This window comes from Chlorocebus sabaeus, chromosome 26 (assembly GCF_047675955.1).
Source record: "Chlorocebus sabaeus isolate Y175 chromosome 26, mChlSab1.0.hap1, whole genome shotgun sequence".
NCBI lineage: Eukaryota > Metazoa > Chordata > Mammalia > Primates > Cercopithecidae > Chlorocebus > Chlorocebus sabaeus.
Window position 1 is genome coordinate 11,264,857 of NC_132929.1, and position 27,840 is coordinate 11,292,696.

The 27,840-nt window shown below is 34.5% G+C and overlaps 1 protein-coding gene across 8 annotated transcripts in view; it reads right to left on the reverse strand.

Moving 5' to 3' along the window:
- The window catches only part of DPH6 (diphthamine biosynthesis 6), a 448,616-nt gene that overhangs the window by 304,763 nt on the left and 116,013 nt on the right, over positions 1-27,840 (reverse strand). For all 8 annotated transcript variants that reach the window (XM_073012040.1, XM_073012037.1, XM_073012039.1 and 5 more), the window contains exon 6: positions 669-730. In XM_073012040.1, the coding sequence (XP_072868141.1) occupies positions 669-730 (62 nt within the window). The remainder of the gene's footprint in view (positions 1-668; positions 731-27,840) is intronic.

Consider the following 27,840-nt stretch of genomic DNA (forward strand, 5'->3'; position numbering starts at 1 on the left):
GAGATTTTCTTTTTTCCATCATCATGATAGAATATAAATACCCCACATAGTGTAATAATTAAACATTCTAGTTAATGATGCATTGCCATACTAAACATAACATGTGCTCTAAAACTCTAATAAAATATAGTACATTGAATAGAAAGAGTAAATGAAAACAACTGAATATTTAATATTTAAAACATGTTTAGGGTTTCACAATAAAAAGTTAAGTAGAGTAATTTGAAATCTTGGGATAATTTTTTTTTTACTATGCTGCAAGTCAATTTCTTAATTGGTAAAAGAGAAGGGGTTACATTAATCTCTAAAGAAAGTTTCTACTCCTGTTTCTGATGACAAAGCATGTGATCACACAAACTATCAGATACTTTAGTAGTATAGCACATTTTATATAGAATACAGTGTTCATTTTAATAAAAATAGACTTTCTGACAGAGCAATTTCTTTTTAGGTATAACTGTATCTTATATTTGGGTTAACAAGTTGGTAATTAATTTTTATAATTTAAACATTTTCATTTCCATTTGAAGTTTATTTTTTTCATAAATATACTATAAATGTATTTGATTTTTTCTAAAATAAAATAAATTTTGTAAACATTATATCATGGCATTATTTTGTTTTCTCCTTTAGATGACTGTATTTTGAGATCTAGTATAAATTCTTACCTCTAAGAGATATGGCTCCATTTGATCCAGGGTTTTCCCAAGATGCTTATCAGGATCTAAGCCTGCCAAGAAAGGTTAAATTTTTTAAAGATAACTATCAGATAGGAACTTTAAAGGCACATTCCCTTTCCCTTGGCTCTTCTTTGCCTAGGAAAGCAGTGTGTATATATTTTGAATTGCTTTGATCATAAAGTAAAACGTACTTTGCTAGTATTTACTTTTCTATTCCCCTTGGGTAACTGGTTTTATTGCTTCTGAAAAGTAAATTTCCATTTATTTCAATTGCACTGTGTCAACTACCAGATGCATTGTTTCAATTCCTTTATTCATTTTGAGGATGGAAAAATGTGTGGATTTTTAGGAAAAAGAGTATCATTTCAAATACCTAAACTTTTAATTCTTTATATTTTAATGGTTACGGTTTATTTTACTGATGGACAACAGCATTAATTTTCTGATTTATCCCTATTTTATTTAAACTTCAAACTTCTTACTTAGACAATAAGAGTAGAAAATAGCGGTAGACTGTTATGCTTAAGTATTAATTCACTTAATAGTAGCATATGGGCACAAATAATTGCATTATTAAATTAAATGACATTTCATTTCAATGACTCCTTTGCAACAATGTATTTTTCAAGTAAAGATACAGACAACTCTGAAAAATCATCACTGTGCCTACAGCATGTGTATAACCTTTAATAAAGATATTAAACTGACATAACAGTAGCATTTACATAGGTGATGGAGTGCGGGAGACAAGTGTGAGCTACATGAAAGCTTTCTATACACCAAGACTAATCAGCCAGGAAAAAAATCACATGTCACAAGTCGGCCATGAAATAAATGAATTCATTTTGGATATTTACATTCATATTTACATATACTGGCCTAGCTTCATTTACAAAAGTTAATGTAATGAAAGGCAATACTATAGAGCAAAGACAGTTTTGTCAACAAATGGTGTGAAATAACTGGATATCCAGAGGCAAAAAAAAAAAAAAATGGATCTAGACACAGACTTTACACTCTTCACAAAATTAACTTAAAATAGATTGTAGACATAAAGGTAAAATGCAAAATTATAACATTCCTATAACAGGAAAAAAATCTAGATGGCCTTGGTTATGGGGTATTTTAATACACCCCACCAGAAGCATTATCCATTAAGGAAACAATTAATAAGCAGACTTCATTAAAATTAAAAACCTCTGCTCTGTGAAAGACAATGTAAGAAGAATAAGAAGAAAAGCCATAGACTGACAGAAAATAACATCTGATAAAGGACTAGTATCTAATATATACAAAGAACTCTTAAAACTCAACAATAAGCAAACAACAATCCAATTTAAAAACGGGCAAAAAGACCTTAACAGACACCTCACTAAAGATATATCGACGGTAAATAAGCATATGAAAAGATCCTCCACATCATATGTTACCAGAGAAATGCAAATAAAACAAGAAGCTACCACTACACACCTATTATAGCGGCCAAAATCTGGAAAACTTACAACACCAAAGGCTGGCAAAGATGTAGAGCAATACTATTGCTGATTGGAATGCAAAACGGTACAGTCACTTTGTAATGGGAATACATATAAGACAGTTGGGCAGTTTCTTACAAAACTGAACATATTCTTACTAGATGATCCAACTATGCTGTTCCTTGGTGTTTACCCAAAGGTATCAAAACTTTTGTCTTCACAAAAACCTGCCCATGGATGTTTATAGCAGCTTTATTCACAATCGTGAAAATCTGGAGCAACCAAAATGTCTTTCAGTAGGTGAATGACTAAGTAAATTGTGTACATCCAGACAATGAAATATTATTCAGTGCTAAAAAAAAAAAAAAAAAAAAGCAGCTATCAAGCCATGAAAACACATGGAGGAAATGTAAATGTGTATTACTAAGTGAAAAAAGCCAATCTGAAAAAGCTACATACTGTATAATTCCAACTATTTGACATTCCGGAAAAGAAAAAACTATGAAGATAGTAGAAAGGTCAGTGATTGCCAGGGGTTTTGGGCAGGGGGCAGTCAAGGTTAAACAGGCAGAGCACAGAGGATTTGTAGGGTAGAAAAATACTCTGTATGATACTATAATGATGAATACGTTATTATACATTTGTCAAAACCCATAGAACGTACATCCCAGCAGTGAACCTTAATGTAAACTATGAACTTTGGGTGATTATGATGTGTCATTGTAACTTCAACAATTTTAACAAATGTACCACTCTAGCAGGGGAGGTTGATAACGGGGGAGCTCATGCGGTATGGGGTCAGGAAAATGACTGTACATTTGGAATATCTCCGTACATTTGGAAAATGTATATGGAAAATCTCCGTACATTTCTCTTAATTTGCTGTGAACCCACAACTGCTTTAACAAAATAAAGTAAAAAAATTTGGTAAAGTTTCCTTGTGGTCTAGAACATGATCAGACTTTATAAATGCTCCATCTGTGCTTGAATGAGGTGTGTTTTCTATCTGTTGAAAGCAAGATTCTGTACCCAAACACATAAAATCATGATCATACTTAATTAATTTTGCTCTTCAAATCTTTTATGGCCTTAAAAATTTTTGATATCCATGAACCATCAGTTTCTAATAATAAGGTAAAAAAAAACCTCCCATTATGATTTTGGTTTTAATAATCTCTTCTTATAATTCTGTCATTTTTCCTTAATATGTTTGAGAGCTATGTTGTTATATGTGCACAAACTCATAATTTCTAAAACTTTTTGATAGAATTACTCTGCTTATCAAGAAGTAGTGACTTTTTCATCTCCATCAGATTTTTATCTTGTAATCTATATGTCTTCTATGAACATTGCGACACCAGCTTTCTTTGGTTAATCTTCCATATATATTTTTTCCATTATTTGTTCTCAAATTTTTTGTATTGTTGTAGATGCCCACATATAATTGGGTTTCTTTTGTTTCACCCAATCTTATAAATATGACCCTAAAGAACAGAGTTTAATAATTTTATGTTATATGGCTGGACCTGCTTCTATCATCTTAGTATAAATTTTCTGTTACATTAAGCTTTATATCTTTCTTTTTTTTCTGCCCCATACTGAGTTGAAAATTATTTTAATGTTTTACTCTGCTAATTAGAATGCTATAGAGTGAATTTCTACTTTTCAGATAATCATCTGTGATTTTTTGCATACATTCAAAACCATATTTTTAAAGTCTTAACGTATTAACTATCTTCAGCATCCTTTAGACCAGAACTTAGTATGTTTTAACTAGACACTATACAGGCTTCACCATTTCAGTTATTATTGTGTTGAATTTTTTTCCATTATTTTTAGCAAGAAAAATTAAGGTTATCAACATAGTTTACAATGTTTATGCTCACTATTGTTTCTCATTCATTTCTCCTTGAATCAATCTATTTCTAACTGAAGTTTGTTCTTTATTCTTTCACTGAAGATCTGTGAGTGGTATATTCTCCTAGTTTTTACAGGTCCCATAATGTCTTTATGTTTCTCTCACAATAGTTTAGTTGCAATATGTTACTTTTGGCATTTGCAGTTCCTAATGAAAATTACGATGTCAGTCTGATAGTGGCTCCCATATAAGGAATCTTTATTTTCTATATGCTAGATTGTATAATTTTCAACATACCTATGACACAATTTTCAACATACCTACTACAGTTTGCAATCTTAATTCAAGGTGTCCAGGCATATGTTTATTTTAATTAGTACTGGACAGCACCTAATGTGTACTTTCAATTCAAAAACTCATGTCTTTCTTCAAATCTAGAGTATTTTCAGTTATATCTGCTTTTCTGCCTTCTATTTTTTCCTTGAAACACATATTATACAAATATTGCAATTTCCCAATCTAGCTTCCATATTTTTTAATTGCATTTTCTATTTTTTTTCCTCTCTGTGGCTTTTTCTATTTTTTTGCTCTCTCTCTGCCTTCTTGGTGAATTACTTTTTCTCTTTTTTTCTGCTGCACTCATTCTCTCTTTGACGTGACTAGCATTTATTCTGCCCACTGAGGTTTTTTTTCATGACTATGTTTCATTTCTAAAATTTCTATTTGGTTTTCACATCACTCTTACTGCTTCATTCTGGACGATTTATTTTTCTAATAACTACTTTTTTAAACAAATGGATTTTATATTTTTCTTGATCTCTTTGAGGTTCTCCCTCATGTAGGGCACTTCCCATTTCTGTTTCCCCACAGGACACGACCACCCAACTGCTTCTGCCTGCTTCCTGGATCCCTACATTACAGCGCACAACTTCAGTCCTGTTCACTACTTTTTGTCTTTTCATTTCTAGCTAACAGAGATGTTTACAATGTTTTCCAGCACAATTATGTTTTTCACATTTTTCCTTCTTATATTCATCTATGACTGCCATGGGTTTGGGAAACTTGTTAAATCCAAAGCATGAATATACAAGGTCAGCATGGCTGGAAGTCACTTTTTAGCTTTCCCTCCAACTCTATGTGTATGTGTATGTGTGTGTGTGTGTGTGTGTGTGTGTGTAACAACACATACATATATCACAGTCAGCATTAGGGCATCATTTAAAAAGTCTCCCATGATTGAATCTGAGAATTTGTGTTTTGCATTCTATGCATGAGCCTGGAAGTAAATATATGCAAATATATGCCTGTAAGGCATAAAAGGGAATTTAACAGCATACAGTTTTACACAGGTAGGCACCATAAGATCTCATTTTTCTTGCAGTCTTTTAATTCATTGTAGAGTATCAAGCCCCAGTTCAGAACTGTTAAAGTATGGAAACAGCAGTTATATCTCATTTCAGAGATGGCTGTATTCCACAGTGGATAAAATCATTTGGCTTGCCTTTAAATATGAGTCAGTAAATAATGTAAACATAAAACACCCTGAACACACTTTCCACATGAACCGGTGGTCTTCACACAGTTACAGCTTGGTAAAAATTAGTTGGTCATTTAAACACTTTTCTGTATTCATGAAAGTATTTTCAATACGTTAGCTTGGGCTAAGCACTAAAAATTCCAGGAAGCTAAAATCATTGAAATAAATAACATTTAAAACATTAGAGAAAAATTTTCAAATATTTTCCTGAGACATATTAGAGATAATTTCACTACAAAAGGAGATTATTGTACAACTAGAAACTATCCAAAATATTTAAGAGCCAAATTTCTTTTCTCTCAGAGCTAATAAAACAAGCTTCATGCGTACCTACAGGTTTGGTAATAGGGTCTGTGTAAAGTTTAGTGAGGGTGTATATGCTGCTATGATTCATGGGCCTGAGGTTTTAGACCATGGGTATCCAATCTTTTGGCTCCCCTGGGCCACAGTGGAAGAAGAATTGTCTTGGTCCACATACGAAATATACTCACACTAATGATAGCTGATTAGCTGGAAAATAAAAAATAAAAAAAATCTCATAGTGTTAGAGAATTTACAAATTCGCGTTGGGCTGCACTCAAAGCCATCCTGGACCATGGGTTGAATAAGCTTGTTTTAGACATTTTACACAGGGCAGAAGCATTTCACATACAAGAAAGATGGTTTCAAAGGACATCTAAAACCAAGGAATTAGCAGGATGTAAGAAACAAACAATTTTAAAACATATTTTTCAGAGGTTATGCCAGGTGATTTAGGTAGGCTTTTTTGGCACGAACAATGATTTAGGTGTTCCTATATCATGATGTGATACTATTTAAACAGACTATAATTCTTTTCCATAAAATGTCTAGGTTTTAGTAATGAAACTACTTGTTTAAATTGAATATAATAGCCTGCATACTCTTCTGAATGGATTTTTATACTTTTATTCAACACAGCTTATAATATTTACTTCTATCAGGCTAACATGTTCCACTGTACTTGGTTATAATAACTACAAAGGTCTTTTTCTCCTGATGCCTTGCTGGTTACTTTATCTGAATATCTGAATACTTTACCTGAGCACAGTCTGCCTTTGCTTCAATTTTTCTGTTCATTAGAAAGTGACAAGTCATTGGGGACCTCATGATCACTGTCCATATGCCATGTACTGCAGATTGTTTACAGAATATATTTTCTTGGATAAAATCCAGAGATTCCTAGCAATTCCAGTTACTGTCCTTGCAAAAGCAATGGCCTGAAGCCACCCTGATCTTTGAGATCTTTTCTAAATCATCTGAAACTACTAAGCATCAGATGATATTAGGGATGTTATAGGAAGATTATTCATCCTACCCCAGAATATATTCGGATACAGAAGTTTCCTCAAGAAATTCTTTAATGCTTAGCACACCAATGATTCCATAAATATCAAACTATTAATACATGAAAACAAAAACTCATAGTAATTGTTTTTATAAGTATAATTAAAGATGAATACTTAATTTTCGTACACTTCCCCATATTCTATAAGTTTCCTCATCTATCAACATCTAAGCATTGTATACACAGTGTTTATAATATTTACTTTCATTTCCCTAAATATGATTGTTAAAATAATTTTAAAACAAAGATCTGAAAAAACAGATTTTTTAGTGTGAAAAATTGTTAGCTTATCTATAATTATGAAGCTCTAAGATTTTAGTTTTACATTTTATGTATTTTGGTTTTGGTATTTTCTAACTAGATGATATACACAAAGATTTTTGAATGATCCTTCTTAATTGAGAAAGGAAGGTCAGGGTCATATTAGCATCAATAAAATATATTTCTCAATAGACTTATTTTTAAATTTTTATTTTAAATGGCTCAGAGAGAAACATTTTTAAAAAGTCAATGTCTGAGTTAAATTTTAACACAAAAGCTAGACATCACAGCATCTCTACTTTACCAAGAAGAACCCACTTATGTTTCTAAGCACAACTCAAGAATGATGCTAATATACCAATATATTTGCACTCAAATAATTCTATCCTATAAAATCATTTTAAAGTATATGAATATATAACAATATCTCAATAAACTTAAAATCCATCTTACACATCCATTCCATTTTCAATTTCTAATTAGTAGCCACTCAACTGGTAAATGCAGCTGGTCCAAAAGGCACAATTTTCTTTTTCTTTAAATAAACCCTACTATCTAGATCCTACATAATTTTAGTATATTTTAAAAATCTCTCTGTTAATCTTTGTAACATCATCATTTGTATTTTATTTTACATAACACTGTATTACATTAAAACCTTTGAAGGAGCTATTAAAAGTCTCTGAAAAAGCCACAACAGTTCATTGGCTTTTTCAATGCAATTCAACTTTATCAAAAAGTTTCCAAATTTACCTCAGTCCTTGCAAAAGATTTTTCTTTTTAAAATTTATTCAATTTAGGTGTCTATTTTCTAGTAAAGCTTGGGTTGTGAACAGATACAAATTGTGCTTCACCAAAATCCTAGCAGTCAGTACAATTTACCTCTTCAGCCAGTTAATTATGGAATGTGAGTCTTCATGTATATATCTCCCTATAAAAACCTTTATATTCACTGAGACAATTACATTAGTTAATGTTAACATAAATATCAATATCAAGAAATATCAATATTAATGCAGATTATGATCCATAGGATCCAGGATGATGTTAAAGTACATTTTAACTCTAATACATGAATATGTTACTTTGAGTTACCAACAATATTTTTGCCAAAGTACAGAAAAAATTTACTGTAAACCCTGACACCTAGCCATTTCATCATGTCATACAGACATTCCTTGATGGAAGCTGGGTGGATGAATAAACCCACAACAAGACCTAGGCACTGATAACTCCATGCAGAATTAAGAAATTAATTAGGAGGAAGAACCATAATTTGCAGAGCTGACATCTATTTTACTTTACTTGCATGTATCAATGGGAAGCAATTACAATTCAATTAAAATATTCAATTTTATAACTTTACTTACTGACCTTGAAGTTAATGCCTGTTTTATTTAATTGCATCATCTATGAATAACTGTTAACCCTACAATGTTATGCCCCATTATTTTCAATGCTTTTTTCAACTTCTCAGCTGAATTGTATCAATTTATTATCTACTGTCATGAAAGCAAGTGGAGGTTTATCTTTTCGGTACAGCCCAATATATGAAGAGACAGACCACAAAATGGTTGACCATGCTATTTTTAAGAGTCAAGTAAAGTGAATTGTCTTCTCATCTCAACCTTTGTAGCCTAGAGTTTTACTGTAAAATCAGTAGGTGATATTAGAAAAGGTATAATCATTCTGAGAAGCAATTTCCAGTCTGTCTATAATTCTTGATAAATCCACTGAATACAAGAACTGAATATCTCACGTATCTTTCAAACTAAAACACACACACACACACACACACTCTCCTGAAATCTCTTCCTATCTCTACCAGGCTTACTGGCTAACTGAACAAGTAGATACCATTTTTAAAACTCGAATTGTTTTGTGGGTAAATATAATTTTTATTTGTTCCCAGACTCCTGCTGAACACACCATTATTCTATAATTATTTTTAGAAATAAAATGACAGAATTTTTATTTAAAAGAACAGATAAGAAGATTGGTCATATAATCTCTAAAAAAATGAGCTTACATATATGAAAGTGACTATCTCAGGAAGGACCTTATTTCAATTTTTCAGATTTTCCATTTCTACAGTTAGACTTAAATGCTTACAACCCTTAGAAGGTTGTGTTACGAGTTGTCTCAACATTTGACTTCTTTGCTTTGAATGTAAATGTTTTAAATTCTCCAGTCAAACATACAGAGAGGCAGAATGGATGAAAAAGTGAGCACCAACTATATGCTGCCTATGAGACTCAGTTTTCACCTTAAAACACCCTCATAGACTAAAGGAATGGAAAAAAAGATATTCCATGCAAATAGAAACAAAAAGAGCAGAGATAGCTATATTAATCTTAGACCGAAAAGGTTTTAGGTCGAAAACTGTAAAAAGAACAATAAAGGTCATCATATAGTGATTAAGGAGCCAATTCATCAAGAGGATGTAACAATGGCAAACATATATGCACCCAAATTGGAGCACATAAATATATAAAGTAAGCAAGTCTGAAGAGGCATAGACTACAGCACAATAATAGCAGGAGATTCAATACCCCACTATCAACATCGGATAAAACTTCCAGACAGGAAATTAATAAGGAAACATTGGGCTTGAACTACTTTAGGCCAAAGGAACCTAATAGATACTTACAGAACATTCCTTTCAACAGCAAAAGAATAGAAATTCTTCTCAAGTGCACAAGAAACATTCTCCAGGATAGATCATATGTTTGGCCACAAAAAAGTCTTAACACATTTAAGGTTAAAATCATGTCAAGTATCTTTTTCAACCACAATGCTATGAAACTAGAAATCAATAAAAGAAAGAATCACGGAAAATTAAGAAGTGCGTGAAAATTAAACAATATGCTCCTGAAGGAGCATATGGCCCTATCTTCCTGGGTCAAAGAATAAATTAAAGGAGAAATTAAAAAACATCTTGAGACAAAAAAAAAAGTGGGAACACAATATCCCAAAATTTATGGGATGCAGCAAAAGCAGTTCTAGGAGGAAGGTTTGTAGCAATAAATGCCTACATTGAAAAGGAAGAAGGATCTCAAACAACCTAACATTATAGCTCAAAGGATTAGAAAAAGAAGACAAGCCCAAAGACAGCAGAACAAAGAACATAACAAAGATTAGGGTATAAATAAATGAAAATTGAGCCTGGAAAAACAATGCAAAAACCAATAAAACAGAATTTTATTTTATTATATTTTAATTATTTTATTTTATTTTATTATTAGACAGAGTCTTGCTCTGTTGCCCAGGCTAGAGTGCAGTGGCACGATCTCAGCCCACTGCAACCTCCACCTCCTGGGATCAAGTGATTCTCCTGCCTCAGCCTCCTGAGTAGCCGGGACTACAGGCATGTGTCACCACGCCTGGCTAATTTTTGTATTTTTTTAGTAGAGACAGGGTTTCACCATATTGGCCAGGCTGGTCTCAAACTCCTGACCTTGTGATCTGCCAGCATCGGCCTCCCAAAGTGCTGGGATTACAGGCGTGAGCCACTGTACCTGGCCTAAAACTGAGCTGTTTTGAAAAGCTAAACAAAACTGACAAACCTTTAGCCAGACTAAGAAAAACAGGGACAGGACTCAAATAAAATCAGAAATAGAAGGGGAGACATTATAACAGGTAACATGGAAATACAAAGGATCATAAGACACTACTCTAAACAACTATATACCAACAAATTGGGCAATCAAGACAAAATGGATACATTCATAGAAAGCTATAACCTACCACGACTGAATCACAAAGAAGTTGGAAATCTGAACAGACCAATAATAACTATGGAGATTGAATCAATCATTAAAAGTCTCCCATCAAACAAATGCCCAGGATCAGATAGCTTCATGGCTGAATTCTATCAAAAATTTAACGAGCTAATAGCAATCTTTCTTAAATTCTTTCAAGAAAACTAATATTGAAGAAGAGAGAACACTTCTAAACTAATTTTACAAGGCCAGAAACATTCTAAAATCTATGAACTGATAATTTTACTTCTGTGTAACATAGACTTAGATATTTTATAGATTCACTTTTGAGATCAATGGCATACATGAAATAAATGACCAATAAATAATATTAAGTATAGTTATGCAGTTAATGATAATCAGAAACTGTTGGTGATAGCTCAAATACCCCTTTTTGTACATTAAAAATTACTATAAAGCTTTTGAGGTGTACAGAACAAACAATAAGTGAAAGATGTGTGGAACACAGAGAATTTTTTTTTTTTTAAAGAAGGGATTTGAAATATTTATTCTTGAAACATTTTCCTAATCTTTCTTATCAGTTTTCAAGATGATGAGTACTGGAAACTGAAAGAAGCTTTAGTAGACAGTGCCTGAAGGTGGAAGAGTTGAAGCTAAAAATGTAGACAAACGCCAGGTCCTATATGGCCTTCTGTTTCATTTTAAGGAGTTTATGCTTGAAAGTAAGGTCATAATGAATACTGAGAAATTCAAACAAAACAATGATATGATCCAATTTGACTTCTGAAAGATCATTCTAGCTTCAGTCAAGTTCCTTGGTAGAAAACAAGACTGGAGGTGAGAAGGCAAATAAACAAGGTGCTGCAACAGACCAGACGAGAGAGGATGTAATAGACAAAGCATTAGTATTGAGGAGAACAGAATTGAGAGCAGCATATGGTAGGTAAGATATATAATACCAGTGAATTGGATGTGGGGAATATAGGAGACAGAAAAGGGAAGAATGAGTCTCAGGTTTTTGACCTTCAGCAAATTAAAAGATGGTGGCACCAGGTGTTATTCCTTCAAATATATATATAAATCAAATAGATGAAGGTTTGGGAAGGACAATAAAGGGTGAATTCAATATAAATTGTGTTAAAATTGACATGTATTTAAGTTTCCCACGAATCATCAGAGAAGAGTTATCTAACTAGATTTTGGTCTATAGAAACAGAAGCCATGAAGTGAAATCTCAAGGAGAATATATTGAGTGAGAAGATACAGAAAAAACCCTTGAGGAACACCAAATTCTAATGAACTTACAGTAATAATGAAATGTTCAAAATGCAAATCTGGTCTAGTCATTTTCTTTCCCCTATCAGCTTTATTGAGATATAGTTGACAATTTAAAATTATATATATTTAAGTTGTACAACTTGATGACTTTATATATATAAACACTGTAAAATATTCACCACAATCAAGTGAATTAACATACCCATCTCCTCACACAGTTATCATCTGTGTGTGTTTTGAGAACACTTAACACTTACATCCTCTTTGCAAATTTCAAGTATGCAACACAATATTGTTAACTATAGACACACTGTTGTACATTAGATCTCCAGAACTTGTTTATCTTGCATTACTAACTCTGTACCCTTTAATCAACATCTTCCCAAATCCTTCTCCTCTCCATCTTCTGGTAACTACCATTCTATTCTTTATTTCTTTAAGTTTGACATTTTTAGATCACACATATAAGTAATATGATGCAGTATTTGTCTTTTTGTATCTGGGTATTTTACATAGTATAAGGTCCTCCAGGTTCATCCATGTTGTTGCAAATAGTTAGATTTCCTTTTTAAAGGTTGACTAATACTCCATTGTATAAATATACCACATTTTCTTTAGCCATTCATCTACTGACACACATTTAGGCTGTTTTCGTATCTTAGTAATTGTGAATAATGCTAAAATAAACATGGGAGTGCAGATATCTCTTGGAGATATTGATTTAATTTCCTTTGGATATATTCTCAGAAGTGTGATTGCCGGATCATACAGTAGTTACATTTTAAAAATTTTGAGGAATCTCCATACTGTTTTCCATAATGGTTGTACCAATTTATATTCCCACCAACAGTATACAAGGGTTCCCTTTTCTCCCACACTTATCTTTCACTTTTCTGATATTCTAACAGGTGTGACATGATACCTCATTGTGGTTTTGATTGGCATTTCCCTGATGATTAGTGAAATTTAGTACTTTTTCTTATATCCGTTTGTCATTTGTATGTCTCATTTGGAGAATGTCCATTGAAATCCTTTGCTCTTTTTAAAACAAAATTATTTGTCTTTTTGCTATGAAGTTGCATGAGTTCCTTATATATTTTAAATGTTAACTCCTTAACAGATACAGGATTTGCAAATATTGTTTTGCACTCCTCAGGTTGCCTTTTCACTCCGCTCTTTCCTTTGCTGTGCAGAAGCTTTTTAGTTTGATGCAATTCTATATGTCTATTTTTGCTTTTCTTGCCTGTGTTTTTGGTGTCATATAAAAAAAAATCATTGTCCAGTAAAACGACAAGATTTTTTCCTTTGTTTTCTTCAAGTGGTTTTACATTTTTGGGTCTTGCATTGAAGTTTTAAATCCATTTTGAGTTGATTATTGTGCGAGATAAGGGTTTTAAATCTATTTTGAGTTGTATATTGTGTGAGATAAGGGTCCACTTCTTTCACATGTAGATGTGGATAGTTTTCCTGGAACCATTTATTGAAAAGACTATCCATTTGTATGTTTTGGCACCCCTGTGGATGATCAGTTAATCATAGATTTCTTTCTAGGCTCTCTGTTCTATTCCATTGGTCTCCATACTTGTTTTTATGCCAGTACCATTCTGTTTTCATGACTGTAGCTTTATAATATGTTTAGAAATCAGAAACTGTGATTCCTTTGTTCTTCTTCCTGAAGATTAATTTGGCTATTTGTGGTTCCATATGAATTTTGGAAGTTTTTCTATTTCTATAAAGAATGCCATTGAGAATTTGATAAGGATTATATTGAATCTGTAGATCACTTGGGGTAATATGAACTTAATTCTTTCAATCCAAGAACATGGCTGTATTTCCATTAATCTTTGACTTTTAAAATTTCCTTTGGCAATATTTACAATTTTCAGTGTACAAGACTTTCACTTCTTGGTTAAGATTATTCCTAATTATTTTATTCTTCTTGTTGCTATTGTGAATGTGATTGTTTTCTTGATTTCCTTTTCAGATAGTTTGTTATTTACATATAGAAATGCTACTGATTTTTGTATGTTGATTTTATATCCTGCAACTTTACTGAATTTATGTATTAGTTCTAACAGAATTTTTTTTTTTGCCAAGTCTTTAGGATTTTCAATATGTATGATATTACTGTAAGTAGAAATAATTTTGCTTTCTTCTTTCTGATTTGAATGTCTTTTATTTCTTTTTCTTGCTTAATTTCTCTAGTTAGGATTTCTAGTACAATGTGTAATATAAGTGGCAAGAGTTGGCATCCTTGTCTTGCACTGTAATTTGATAATTTTCTATTTCAAAATCCTTCAATAATACTTCTGGGCAAGACGGTTATATAAGCACTGGCATCTAATTCTTTCCTTTTCTTCTCTTCCTCATTGAAAACACCACTGAAAAGATGACTGAAAAAAGGAGAATATATCAGGACTGAAAAACTGGGAAAGAATACTATTCATATATCTAGGACTCGAACTTAATTCTGCTTGAGTGAAGATGGAATCGAATTAATAGAAAAAGTTGTCCTATCACTTCTCCAGTACAAGAATAACTTGCTAGAAAAGAAAGTACAGGAAACTTTGGAGAACCCTGATTACAACCTCCTTCAGGCCTTGCGTTGGTGAGACAGAATTCCTTAACTGGTTCTCATGTAAGATTAAACCGAATGTCACCTATGTACATTTCTGCAAATTTACTCAGATGCAGTTGAGATAGCAATCAATACAAGTAGTACTTTCTATAAGAAAATTCACTGGAGGACAAGCCCTACAAATGTTATAACATACCCTTGCTCCAAGAAATTTTGGGTTACTGAGTTCTACTTCTACACATACTTACCTGTGGTAATTACTATGTGTTACATTAATAATTGTGTTGGGCTCTCAGCTAAGATAGTATGTCTCACTTTCCAATTATGCCAAATAAGAAATGGTATTTGTATTAAGGCACAAATATCCTCCTGGACAGTACAGTCATTAAATAATCTGACTACTACACAGAGAAACAGAAAAACACTTGCTGGCTTACCTTTTCAGAAGGAGTTTTTAATTAATTGTTACATAGTATCATGAAAGCTATTATAGTGTAAGCTGCCTGACAGAGCCACATGTTTTACTACAGAGAGTTAACTTTCATACTAGCATTCATTAAAATAGGATCTTCTCCTATTTATTTGTAAATATTACAATTAACATATTTTCTATTTTTAAAGATTAGAAGAAATTGGAGGCATTGGTTGAGACATAGGTGGAAAGACAAGTTTTAGAACTACAATATAGCAGATATTTCTTGGCAGGCAGTATACATGCATAAAACATACCTATATACATATCTAATGTGTGTATATATATCCATATATAGGATATATATGGAAGTGTGTGTGTGTATGTGTGTGTGTGTTTATGGGTGTATATGTGTGTGTGTACAAAGTAGCTTTGGGATGGATAGACTCAATCTATTCCAAAATTCAAGAAACATATCCAAACCAGCACCAAAAAGTTATATGCCTAAGTTATTTTTAGAACAGCCTGCCTTACCTAGTGAAGAAAATGATATGCTAGTGATAAAATAAGCAAAATTAGCATTTCCTTCCTCTGCTGTTATAATATGTTACTCCCCTTTATAAGCTGAGCAAATAGAGACTCTCTTCAGGTGGCTGTGTGACTGGTGGTATTTGTATTTGAAACTTAAGGAAAGACTGTATCACACATACAGTACTCGAAATTTGATATTTAACTTTTTTTCTTAAATTGAAAATGGTAGATAATTTACAACACATTTTGGAAGTTTTGAAAGTTTCAACTTTTGATGTTTTAATACTTCAGTTATAAAATTCAAAAGTTCTGTGCTAAAGTACTGTGCATAAAGGTAGAAATATATTCAAATCACAATTAACTCTCCTTGAAAGCACACTGAGTAGCCTTTTTTAAACAAAATAATTATTTGAACAAAGTTCAGGTGTAAAAATGTTATGTTAACTATAGAATATAAAAGAATAATACAAATTGCTTTTAACCTTTACTGCTCAGCATTCTTTTCTAAGAAGGTTATTGCAATGAATGATTTTAATTATGTCCATTATTAGCCAAATAAATGACAGAAGAACACGATGTGTAGAAGCATTAATTAATATACTTTATCTTGGTTATTTGGGCAGGTATGAAAGAGGAATAAGATTAATGTAACATATAGAAATTACCACAGGTGAGTATGTGTAGGAGTAGAACTCAGAAATTGGGAAGACTGCACAATTAAAGCTCATGTTCTAATTAGTATGGGCATCTCTTAATGTTAACCCAAAAGGTGAGACTTCAAAAAGTATACGTTAAAAATCTGAAGAAAAAATCTAGTTAGCAGCTCTCTGAGAGGTTTTAAAAAGTTTAAAAACCATCCAGGTTTCTAGGAAGACATATAAGGACACCGGCCATGAGAGATATATGTACTGTGACATTATCTGAAAGGTCAAAAGATAAATTTGTGGATAGTTTAAAAAAACAAACAAACTTGGAAACAATCCCATAGAGACATTTATGAACACATTGAAAATATCTAAAACATCTTATGACATTTTTTCCCCCTGAATTAAATACCAAAAATGTACTGTCAGGGGAAGAAAGAATCTAAAAAGACAAAAGGTAACACAAGGACTAAATAGCCACCGTGACTGGTAGGACTAACGGTTGAGTTTCTCTCTGGTAATGAGGACAGCAAGTAAAGAGGACGTGAAGTCTAGAGGATGTAAGAAGCAGAGAAGTTTAGTTTAGTTTTATTTTGCATTGACCTCTGCTGTACAGGAGAGTGAGGAAACGACTATTCCAAGGGCACTTTCTCAGAAAAACAGTGGGGTAGTAGTAGAGAGCAATCTCCTAGGAGAAAATAATAGAGCAACTTGAGAAATTCCACAGCAATAAATCACCATGGCCAGATGGTATTCAACTGAGAGTTTCTGAAGGAAATAAAGTGTGAAATGGCTGAGCTACAGATGAGGATGTGCAATGTATTTGGAAAACAAACAACTATTTCCAAATATTGCGATTTTGCTAATATGAAGCTTTTCTTTCAGAAAGAAAAATAATCGAATTAAGATTTATGGAATTACAGAACAGAGGCTTTCTTGGTGATAATGGAGAAACTGATAGAGTCTAATTAAGAATAGCTTCCTTCAACATCAGGATAAGGTTAACCTGCTAAGGTCAAATCGCCCACTGAGTCTATAAAGAGAACACTGTTTCTCTCCATCCTATTAAACTTATCTGGAAATGTCAATAAAATACTAGATAGAAGTAAACCAGTAAATGTAATTTATTTGGGAATTACATGAAGCTTTTAACAAGGTCACATGAGGCTACTGGGGAAAATAAATAAGCACAGCCTTTGGAAGGAAAGGCCACAAGAGAAACTTCTGTCATTAATTGTAAAACTTGCTAGGTAATGAAAACAAAGTTTCAGGGACAATTTCTCTTTCTTTTCTTCCCTAAAATGGGGTTACCTCTTCCAGAAGTATAGATCACCTTCAAATTACAAAAAAGAAGAAACACACAAAAAAGGAATTTCATTACAGACAACAGGCAGCCTAAGAATATGGAAGGGAAGATGAGCTCCCAAACCAAGAAGGAAAACAGACCAGGAAGCAATGGCATAATAAGCATGCAGCAAGATTTTTATGTATCAAATAGAATCTCAAAGCCACACATGAGTTTAAGTTTCTCATCACTGTGTCTGTGTAAGCATCAAATTTTAATGAAAACTAGTAAGTGACAAAGTAGTAAGACAGATTTTTTAATGTATTCAAATGAGGGCTGTCTCCTTCGAAGTTGTCACCTTTGAATACTATACGCTTATCCAATAGGATATAGCTTATCCAACAGTTTGATGCCCTGGATCAAACTACTTCTAAAAATTTTTCTATAAAACTGTCTTCAGAGCCAGTTGCAATTATCTAATGGAGGCAAATCTTCATCCTTTAAGGGTAGAGCCAGAAGCCATCAAGGAAGAATGGAATTTCTCTCCAAAAAGCAAACAGTCTGCAGCTAACACAGTTCTACACACTCCAATTATCTCTTCTGACAAAGCAGCAGTATTAAACAGGAAAAAGCAAGGGACATTAAGTAGAATCTTGAAGAAATCTACCCATAGGCCTGGAGCAATATCCTGGGCCACTATTTGGGAGCTCCAAATGTTAGAAAGTTCCTATGCCACACACACTAAGACCTGTTTCATTGCATAACTTCCACTTGCTCTTTGAATTGTCCTCTGAAGCCAAAGAAAGTACCAGTGGACTTTCAAACATTGCGAATTGCTATAAAAATCCTCACTCTCCTTGGCCCAGTAACCTGCTGCCTTTACTTCAGGCTAAAGATATAGCTCCTTTAAATAGTCCTCATATGGCACCACTGTTTGTCCTTTCATTGTCTGGTCACTCTCTATTCACTGAATTACATTTGTTTCTGTGTCCCACTTTTATGCAATCTTTCCCTTTTACAAAAAGCAATTTCTGTTTATTGTACGAAATATAGAAAGACATAAAAAAGAAAATTTCAGTTTTTCATATTAAAAAGTTTCTGAAGATATGTTGCTAATACATTGTCATTTTAGTTGTCAGGGTTTTTTCTATGAATGCGTTTTGCATAGAATTGAGATCCAATTGTTTATAGAATACTGCCTTTTCCTTAAATTACTACAGCCACAACCTTCTTAAATGAAGGTGCCTATAACAAAACACAATGTTCCACATTAACTCCCTTAATAGAACCCCTTAGATCTCCTTAGTTGCTTTGGCAGCCACAACGTACCACTGACACATACTAAGCACACTGTCATAAAACCTAAGACTTTTCTCTTCAGTGCTATTGTTTAGTAGTATCTCTCCCATCTGATTTTATGATGTTGGTTTTAGGGACTGAAATTCAGAAGTTTATATTTACCCCTATTTTGTTTTACCTGGTCATTTTTAGTCCCTAATTCCAATTATTTAATATGAATCTGAATTCTGATTCTATTATTCAAAGTATTAGCTATTTCGATAACAACGGTGTCACCTGCAAATTTTATCAGCATGCTCATTCAAGCAGCTGTTTAAAAGAGTGAAAAGTGTTGAAAAAAGAAATAATGATATCATACATCAATAGGGTCCTTTTTCCATATTGATACTGACCTATTACCAACTTCATATTAGGTCCATTTGTTTAAGTAATTATGGGTTAATTATTAAGTCATTTGTTTTATCTTACCGCCCTTACACACACACATTTTTATAGATACACAGAATATGGTATCTTTCCTCAAGAGATGTGTCTCTGAAAAACTATATAAGTAAATTAAATCACATTTTAAATATCAAACAGAATTCAATAGTGAAAGGATATCTGTAATGAAAAAAATCTGTTCCTAATATGAATAATATTTTGCTAACACGGTTTAACTTCACTGTTACTTTGGTGTGTAATATTTATGAGTTAGAGTTGCAAAATCAAAACACTGATTGAACAGAAGCTGGATCCTAGGAGATTGTGGATACAAGATCGAAATCCAGTCTGTCGGGGGATAAAAAACAGGAAAAAAATTCATTTGTTAAGGTGGATCTGGATCTTGGAGTAAGTTAACCTTGCTAATTTATTTGTAAAGGCTGGATTTAAAAAGAAATCATCAAAAATGATATTGACCTGTTCAAATATATGTTAAGTGAACCTTAAAGTTTTCCAGTGAAAGCAAACTGAATGAAGGGGAAAAAGGACAGAAGCAGTTTGAAGTCATGTGAATGCTAATGAAGGAGGGACACAGAAATAATAATTGCACACCATCAGCAGCATTTTCCTCTCCTGCCTGGAGTTTATTATTTGTTAATACATTCACTGCTACTCGGTTTACAAAGCACCTATGGTTATTTACCTAAAAGATAAATAGGCAACTTGTACTTTAACTTTTTTTTTTGCCACTTGATATGTTAAACAACCTTCATACTGACCAAAAAAAAAAAAAAAAAAAAAAAAAAAAGCAATTATTGAAGCACAGCTGAATGGCCCCAGAGCACACAGGCTCCATTAAATTTGCTTACATCTAATGACTCCTGCCCAAGGCAGGTGAGAAATTTATTCTGATAAGATCTTTTCTTTATCTTGTAGCCAAAAAAATAAAATGAAATAAAATCAGTGATTTTCAATCTAATCACTATCTAAAACTACTTGTGGTATTTGTACTTTAAGACCCAATAACGCTGGGCTTTGTGCAATAACCATTATAATTATGTTTTCAACTGCTTAATACAAACATTTTCTTCCAGGAAAATTAGTGTAAGTCATCATCAATGTCAACTGTAAATGCATTTCCTGTAACTTTCAAATTAAATGTTTTAAGGTCAGTTAAAAAAATTATTTAGAAATTGTGATACTGCTCCAGTTTCCTAAAATCCATAGTTATCTGATCTGAAATATCTTTAACAAAGCAAATAAAAATGTGAGATTATAAGTACAGTATAGGAAGCCAAAAGCCTCAAGATTTACCCAGTTTAGACAGTGATTTTTATGAGCCTGTCAAAAAATAAAAACAAAAACAAAACCTCCTAGTTCCAGTTCCATTGAAAACCATAGACTTTACTTTTCTTGCCTATATTCCATTTGTTGTGTGAAAAACTCTCACTAATTTTTAAAGGTGGAGAAAAGAAAGAGAGGTAAACGAATTTATATTGCAGCACAGTTATATAACACCCAAGATTCTTCTTTGCCAAACAGAAAAACAAAGCAGCAAACGAAGGATATGAAAAAAGCTTAACCAATGAGTTCACTTGTTCACATATGTCAAAAGTCACTCATAATTACCCCATACCTATCTAGCAGTAATAATGTGTGTTAATATGTTAAACTGTTCAAGAAACTTTTGTACATATGGCCCCATTTTATTAGTAAATGTTTAGGATAAGTGGTAAAACAATTGTTTTACTGATAAAAGGGAGGTTATGAAAATGGAGGCTCTGGGATGAAGTGAATTATCCAGGTTGCAAGGTTAAGGAGTGATTAAATCAGGAAAAAAATGTACAGATTTTGACTTTGAGTCCAGTACTCTTTCCTGAAAATTAAGTAAAGCCATAATGAAATAAAGAAGTGCTCCTTAAGCTAAGGCACATAAACAGCAGGGTGCCAGAGGCTATAAAGGCCCAAATTAACTAGGTATACTTTTCTGGAACAACAATTTTGTTAAAAGAATTAGGGAAGAAAATCCATAAGAAAGGAATCCATAAGAAAGAAATATAATGAGGACAAGCATGTGGATGTTAGACATAAATTGAAAAGTGTAAGGAGGAACCACAGTTAATTATAAAAAGCAGAGAGTAGTCCTAAATCTTGGCTGCCCCTTAGAACCAATCACTTGGCAAACTTTTAACAAATACCAATCAATACTTACTATGACTCATCCCAGAATAACCAAATCCAACTATGTGGGATTGGGGGCTGCATATAATAAATATGTATTCAAAGGCTCCTCAGGAGATTCTAATGTGCGGTCACGGTAGAGAACCACTGATGTAATGCTATAAAGGTGGATGAGGAAAATATGGGTAAGAGTCTTCCAGATAAACATAAAGCATACAGGTATATGAAAGTTAGAGGACTATAAAAGAAGAAAAAAATTATATGATGTTTGAAATGGGTAAAAATGTGAAATATTTCATGGAAGAGTACATTACAGCTTTACACTCCTGAAAGAGGTGCTAGTCTTCCTCTTTGGTAGTGTTTGTTGCAGTGGGGTTTTCTGTCATCATTCACTATCCTCCTGGATAAGTTTTTTAGACTCACATCTGTAATAGAGTTCTTAGCCATGCACAGTTCCTACCAGAAATTAACCCAATGAGCACAACCGGAAAAAGAAAAAAGAGCCTTATTATGGCAGTTGGGATGGCAGAAATTGTTGTATCAAACTGAAAGTATTTCCTACATCCCAGGGAGGGCAGAACCAGGTATATTCATAGAAAACAGAACTATCAATAACAAAAAAATACACACACAAGACAAACACGTTTTCAGGCAAATTACTTACAAAAGGAGAAAACTCAAATTATCCATCAATGTGTTAGCTTTCTTATGTTGACACAAAATAAAGATAATTGGGGCTGAAGGGAAGAAATGAAAATATATACAATTCTTGAGAAAGGTACTGAAGACATATTCCACCTGAATGAATTAAGAAGAAAATAAAGGGTTCAAAAATAGGGAAGACATATTGAGTACACATGGACACAAAGAGAGGAACAATAGAAACTGAGGCCTACTTGAGGCTGGAGGTTAGGAGGGTAAGGGTCAAAAAACTGTCAGATACTGAGCTCACTATCTGGGCATAATTGACTAATGACTAAATCATTTAAACATCAAACCCAAGTGACATAAAATTTACCCATGTAACAAACCTGCACATGTACCCACTAAACCTAAAATAAAAGTTGAAAAAGAAAAAAAAAAAAAGAATAGGGAAGTTGTGACATAGTGGCAAATGCCAAAACCCAGTCACATATATAATTGTGTCAAAGCAGTTTTGCAAATTGGACTATTAAATACAAATGTCAGATTCATTGTTTAAAGAGAAACAATATATATAACTAATAATAATTAACTGTAAAGTCAGTAACAATATGGGTTCAAACTTGACAAACCAGTAAAGGTAGAAAAATAGACTGGAAAAATTAAAGGATGATAGCAATTGACATACACACCAACAAGTATAGGCAAGGATACAAACTTGCTTTTGTTTGTTAGAATAAACACAAACTTAACCTTATGAAGATAGTTTTTCAAAGTAGGAGAAGTAGTGGCATTCTCTCAGCAGAAAGGCAAGACTGCAGGCCTTAAGATTCCCTTGAAGAATCTGGCTAATAATAAAACTGCAGGGTTATAGTAAAAATCCCGTTGAGTCTCTCTACACTGGGGTTGGCAAGTAGGTTCCATAAAAGGTAAATATTTTAGGTTTTGTGGGCAAAACTGGTCCTTTCACAATTACTAAATTCTTCCACTGTAGCATGAAAACAGCCATAGACAATAAGTAACACATGTTGTGTTCCTATAAAACTCTATTTCCATATATAGGCGGTGAATCAGATTTAACCCTAGTTTGATGACTTTTGCACTAGATCAGTAGTTCTCTTCCTTGGATTCATATTAAAATCGATTAATACTGAAACTCTAAAAAATTACATGTACCTGGGTCCCATCCCCAGATATTCTGATTTAACGGGTCTGGAGTGCAATTTGGTCACTGAGATGTTTAAAAGCTCAACAGGCGACAATGAGGTGCAGCCACGGTTGAAAACCATTGTTCTAACATTGTTCTAAGAACTTGATTTGGGCCCTTAATAGGTGAGTCTGTAGAAGAGAAAAAAGAAGGGAGGCAGAGATGTCTTTCTGTGGTTGTGACATTCCCAAATGTACTGTACAAGGCTGCCCTGTACGATACACAATCAACGGCCAGGGTACCAAAGCATCTTGCCATGAAAATGTTTATATCCATCTCTATTATCAGCCTATAAACTAGGACAAATCAGACCCAAAACAGCAGATGTATTTCTGAAAAAAATACAGCAGGCCAGTTTGAGTCAAAGGTCAGTCGTTTCTATCTGCGGGAGGTAACGATACCCAATAGGACTAGGTCTCTGGTCCACTTATAGGCCTAGTCTCTTCAATTCCTTATATTGATTAGGAAGTGATAAAAAGGGACTATTGTAACTTTGATGTTGATATTTTAAAAATTATAATTTAAATAATACCTTTGAAAAGATTAAAGCTAATTATTAATAGAATGCATTACTGCCAAAACAACAGACGGCACTAAAATATTCCATACAGCAAAAGGTAGAAAATAAAAGGAAAAGCAGTAAAACAAAAAACTGATGACATAAAATGAATAAAATAAGTAGAAAAATTAAGAAATAATTAATTGATTATATCAGTAAAAAGAGTAGATTAAACTTTTTAAGACAAAGATTGGGTCAATAATAAAATCCAACGTTATGCCAATTATAAAACCCATCTAAAAGCATATGTGTGTGCGCGCGCACACACACACACACACACACACACACACACAGAAATGCTAAAATGAAAGAACAGGCAACAACGTATCAGCCAAATGTAAAGAAAGGTTGCAGTGGTCCTATCATTAACATCAAAACAAAATTCAAAGCAATAAAAATTAAAAAAGATATAATTAAGAAACATAAATTACTATTAAGGTTTTTTTGTTTGCTTTTTTTCTTTTTGAGACAGGGTTGCCCAGGCTGGAGTGCAGTGGCATGATCTCGGCTCACTGCAACCTCTGGCTCCCAGGCTCAAGTGATCCTCTAACCGCAGTCTCCCAAACAGCTGGGACTACAGGTATATGTCACCACGCCTAGCTAATTTTTTTTTTGTACAGACAGGGTTTTACCATGTTGCCCAAGCTGGTCTTGAACTCCTAAGCTCAAGTCATTTGCCCACCTGAGCCTCCCAAAGAGCTAGAATTACAGATGTGAACCACTGTGCCTAGTCACTAATGAGTTTTGGTGAGTTAAGTAATACTGTATTGTTAGAAATCAAGTAAAAAAAGTCCTTTCCGAGTAGAATGGTTGATTATCTACATGACCCTTCCACAAAAATACACATGAGTGGTGCATCACATTAAATCAAGTTTAGCCTAAAGCTGCCTCCTTACATATTTTAAGTTTGACCTAAAGGTTTCCCTGTACATCGTGAAATACAACAAGTAGAGGTGTAACACCCCAGGCTGGAGTGCAGTGACGATTACTGAGTTTTGGACAATCAAATGTAGACAACTGTTCGAACTGGGTTCAAAAAAGGCAAACGTTGAGCTGTAAGTGATAGATGCAGGAGGCAGAAAAGGGAACCTGCACAGGGTCTTGCCTAGGCATGCCTGCAACAGACTGGGGGTCTGCATGAGCACTCCCACTTCCCTGGTGCCTTATGCAGCGGGAGGAGTCAGGCCTCTTCAGCTTATGTGTGGTGGCCTGGTGTTCAATCTGTGATGTGGGTGCATGTTGGCAGGACCCCTTCTTTCTTTCCTGAGTGTGTTCTTTTTGTCTAATAAATCTGCCCTCCTCACCCTTCCATGTGTCTGTGTGCCTAATTTTTCTTGGTTGTGAGACAAGAACCCAGATTTTAGCTGAACTACAGAGCAAAAAATCCTGTATCATTTTGGTGGTCCATATGGGGACATGAGGAGGGGTGAGTAAAATGTGGACCAAAAAATCTCTTTTCCTTTTGTTTCTGAGCCTTCTTGTCCTTGGACTTCTTCTGAGGGCAGAGGAAACTGTGGTCCCTTTCATCGCTCTCGGGGTTTGGGAATGTCAGCCTTGGTCCAAACCAGTTTTTTCTATGGCATTTTCCTTCCTTTTTCTGGGACTGTAATGGCACCTATCTTTTCTTTTACTGTAACAGTGGTGTTCCAGCCCTACCCCAATGGCTGTAGGTGCACGTATGGCCATGACTGCTGCCCTGGCCCCAGGGCAGTCTCAGGGCCCAGAAGCGTGCATGTCCAGCTGGGCAGCATTGCTCGCGACCCCTCCATGGAGTCTCCCCATTCCCTGGCCGAGGGGTCTAGCTCAGTCCGACAGCAATTGAAAGCTTCTCTCTGGCCGGGCATGGTGGCTCACGTAGGTAATCCCAGTACTTTGGGAGGCCGAGACAGGTGGATCATGAGTTCAGGAGATTGAGACCATCCTGGCTAACACAGTGAAACCCCATCTCCACTAAAAATACAAAAAATTAGCCGGGCGTGGTGGTGGGTGCCTGTAGTCCCCGCTACTCGGAGGCTGAGGCAGGAGAACGGCGTGAACCCAGGAGGTGGAGCTTGCAGTGAGCCGAGATCGTGCCACTGCACTCTAGCCTGGGCACCAGAGCGAGACTCCGTCTCAAAAAAAAACAAAAACAAAAACAAAAAAAGGTTCTCTCTCTGTTCGTCACTGCACTCCAGCCTGGGTGACAGAGAGAGACTCCATCTCATAAAAGATTCATTTGCATAAAAATAAGAGGTTTCTTGCCCAGGCATCTTTTTCTTTCCTCTACCCTGTCAGCAGTGAATACAGCTTTGCATTTAAGTTTTTTTCTTTTCTCCATCCTGTCAGCAGTTAACACAGCCCTGTATTTAAGTTTTTTTTTTTTTTTTCTTTTCTCCACCAGGTCAGGAGTTAACTTTTATGCAAGAGCCTTTCCCCTCCCCGCTTTTGGAAGACATTTTACTAGGCCAGGACACCCTTTTCTCTCCCTTGTTGGAGGAGAACTCAATTCCACAGCTTCTCCTTAGCATTTGGCTTATGATATGGAGTCCGTGCAACCCCCGAGACACATTTTTGTCCCAAACTCAATTCCAAGTTTCAGAACTCAAAAGCTACTAACAGCAGGGGAGACAGGGTGTACGTGGGTAAGAGCGGACAATCCTATCCCCTAGGCCCCCATGTTTACAAGGGTAAGAGCCACTTGGACACCCATGGGCGGCACCCTGTCGCAGTTGCTGGGCCTCAGGGATATTTGGACGAAAGAAAGGAAGAAGGACGCCTCACTTTCTCCCCCTCACATATCCATAGTATTCACTAGGAAGAAAAGGGAACCAGGAACACCTCGCTCCCCTCTTTCTAGATGAGTAGCCATTCATCTTCATTGTGAACCTCTTGAATGCATCCTGAGTCCTGGGGCTCCTTTGAAAAAAAAGTCTTCTTTTTCCCCTTTCCTCCTCTGTTCTCTCTTCACAGATGAGTAATTGTGTTCCCCTACAGGACAGTCCTCTTGGATGTATGCTCCAAACTGGGAAAAGTTAATTTCCCAAACCTTAAACTGGTTGGGTTGGGACTGAGCTTGGAGGAAGGGAACCCGGAAGTCTGACATGCAGGCAAAAGAGTAAACTTTTTTTTACCAGTTGGGCTTTTGGCCTCCCTCTCCTGGTGCAAACTGGTAAAGGAAATGGTAAGGATCACTGTTTATATTCTCTGTAAAGTCTGAATTATAAAAAAGGATTTGTGAGGCTGGTCTTAAGCTATAGCCAAACTGGTGTGCTTTGCATGTCACTCCGCACGGTTCTGTCAGAAAGAGGGGTACCTTAGGATGGGATACAAGCCCAGGACTCCACAGGTCTGTTGTTCAACCCAGGCCAGCAAACTTTGCTGTAGGCCTCTATCTTGTTTTACGTCCTTGAAAGCATGACCTGTAACCACGTGGCAGTGCTTTGTTCTAGCCTCTGTCGTTTCACAATGGCAGCCTAGGTTCAGACCTGGCTTAGGGAATGAGTCCTTTCCGGTTTGATATTTGCATGACCTTTACCATTTGTTGATTCTCTTCCCCTCCACAAATCACCTTGAATTTTCCTTTCTCTGAGTCCCTGGGAGGTTACCATTGGTAAAGTTTGAAAGCCAAAATACTGGTCACTTGGCATGGTTAAAGTTGGATAATAAGGGATTTAAATGGATTTTCATAGAGCACTGAGCTAAATTAAAAAAGGATACCCAAGTTATAGGTATATTTAAAGGCGTTTATATTTTTCTCTTCTTGTATCTTGTTTTTCTGGAAAAAGTTTTTTTCTCAGTTAACTGAATTCTTTTATTTTGTCTTGCCACCCTTAACGCACACATCAGAGGTCCTAAGATAATTTCCTTTTTTTTTTTTTTTGAGACACAGTCTCTCTTTTTCGTCCAGGCTGGAGTGCAGTGGT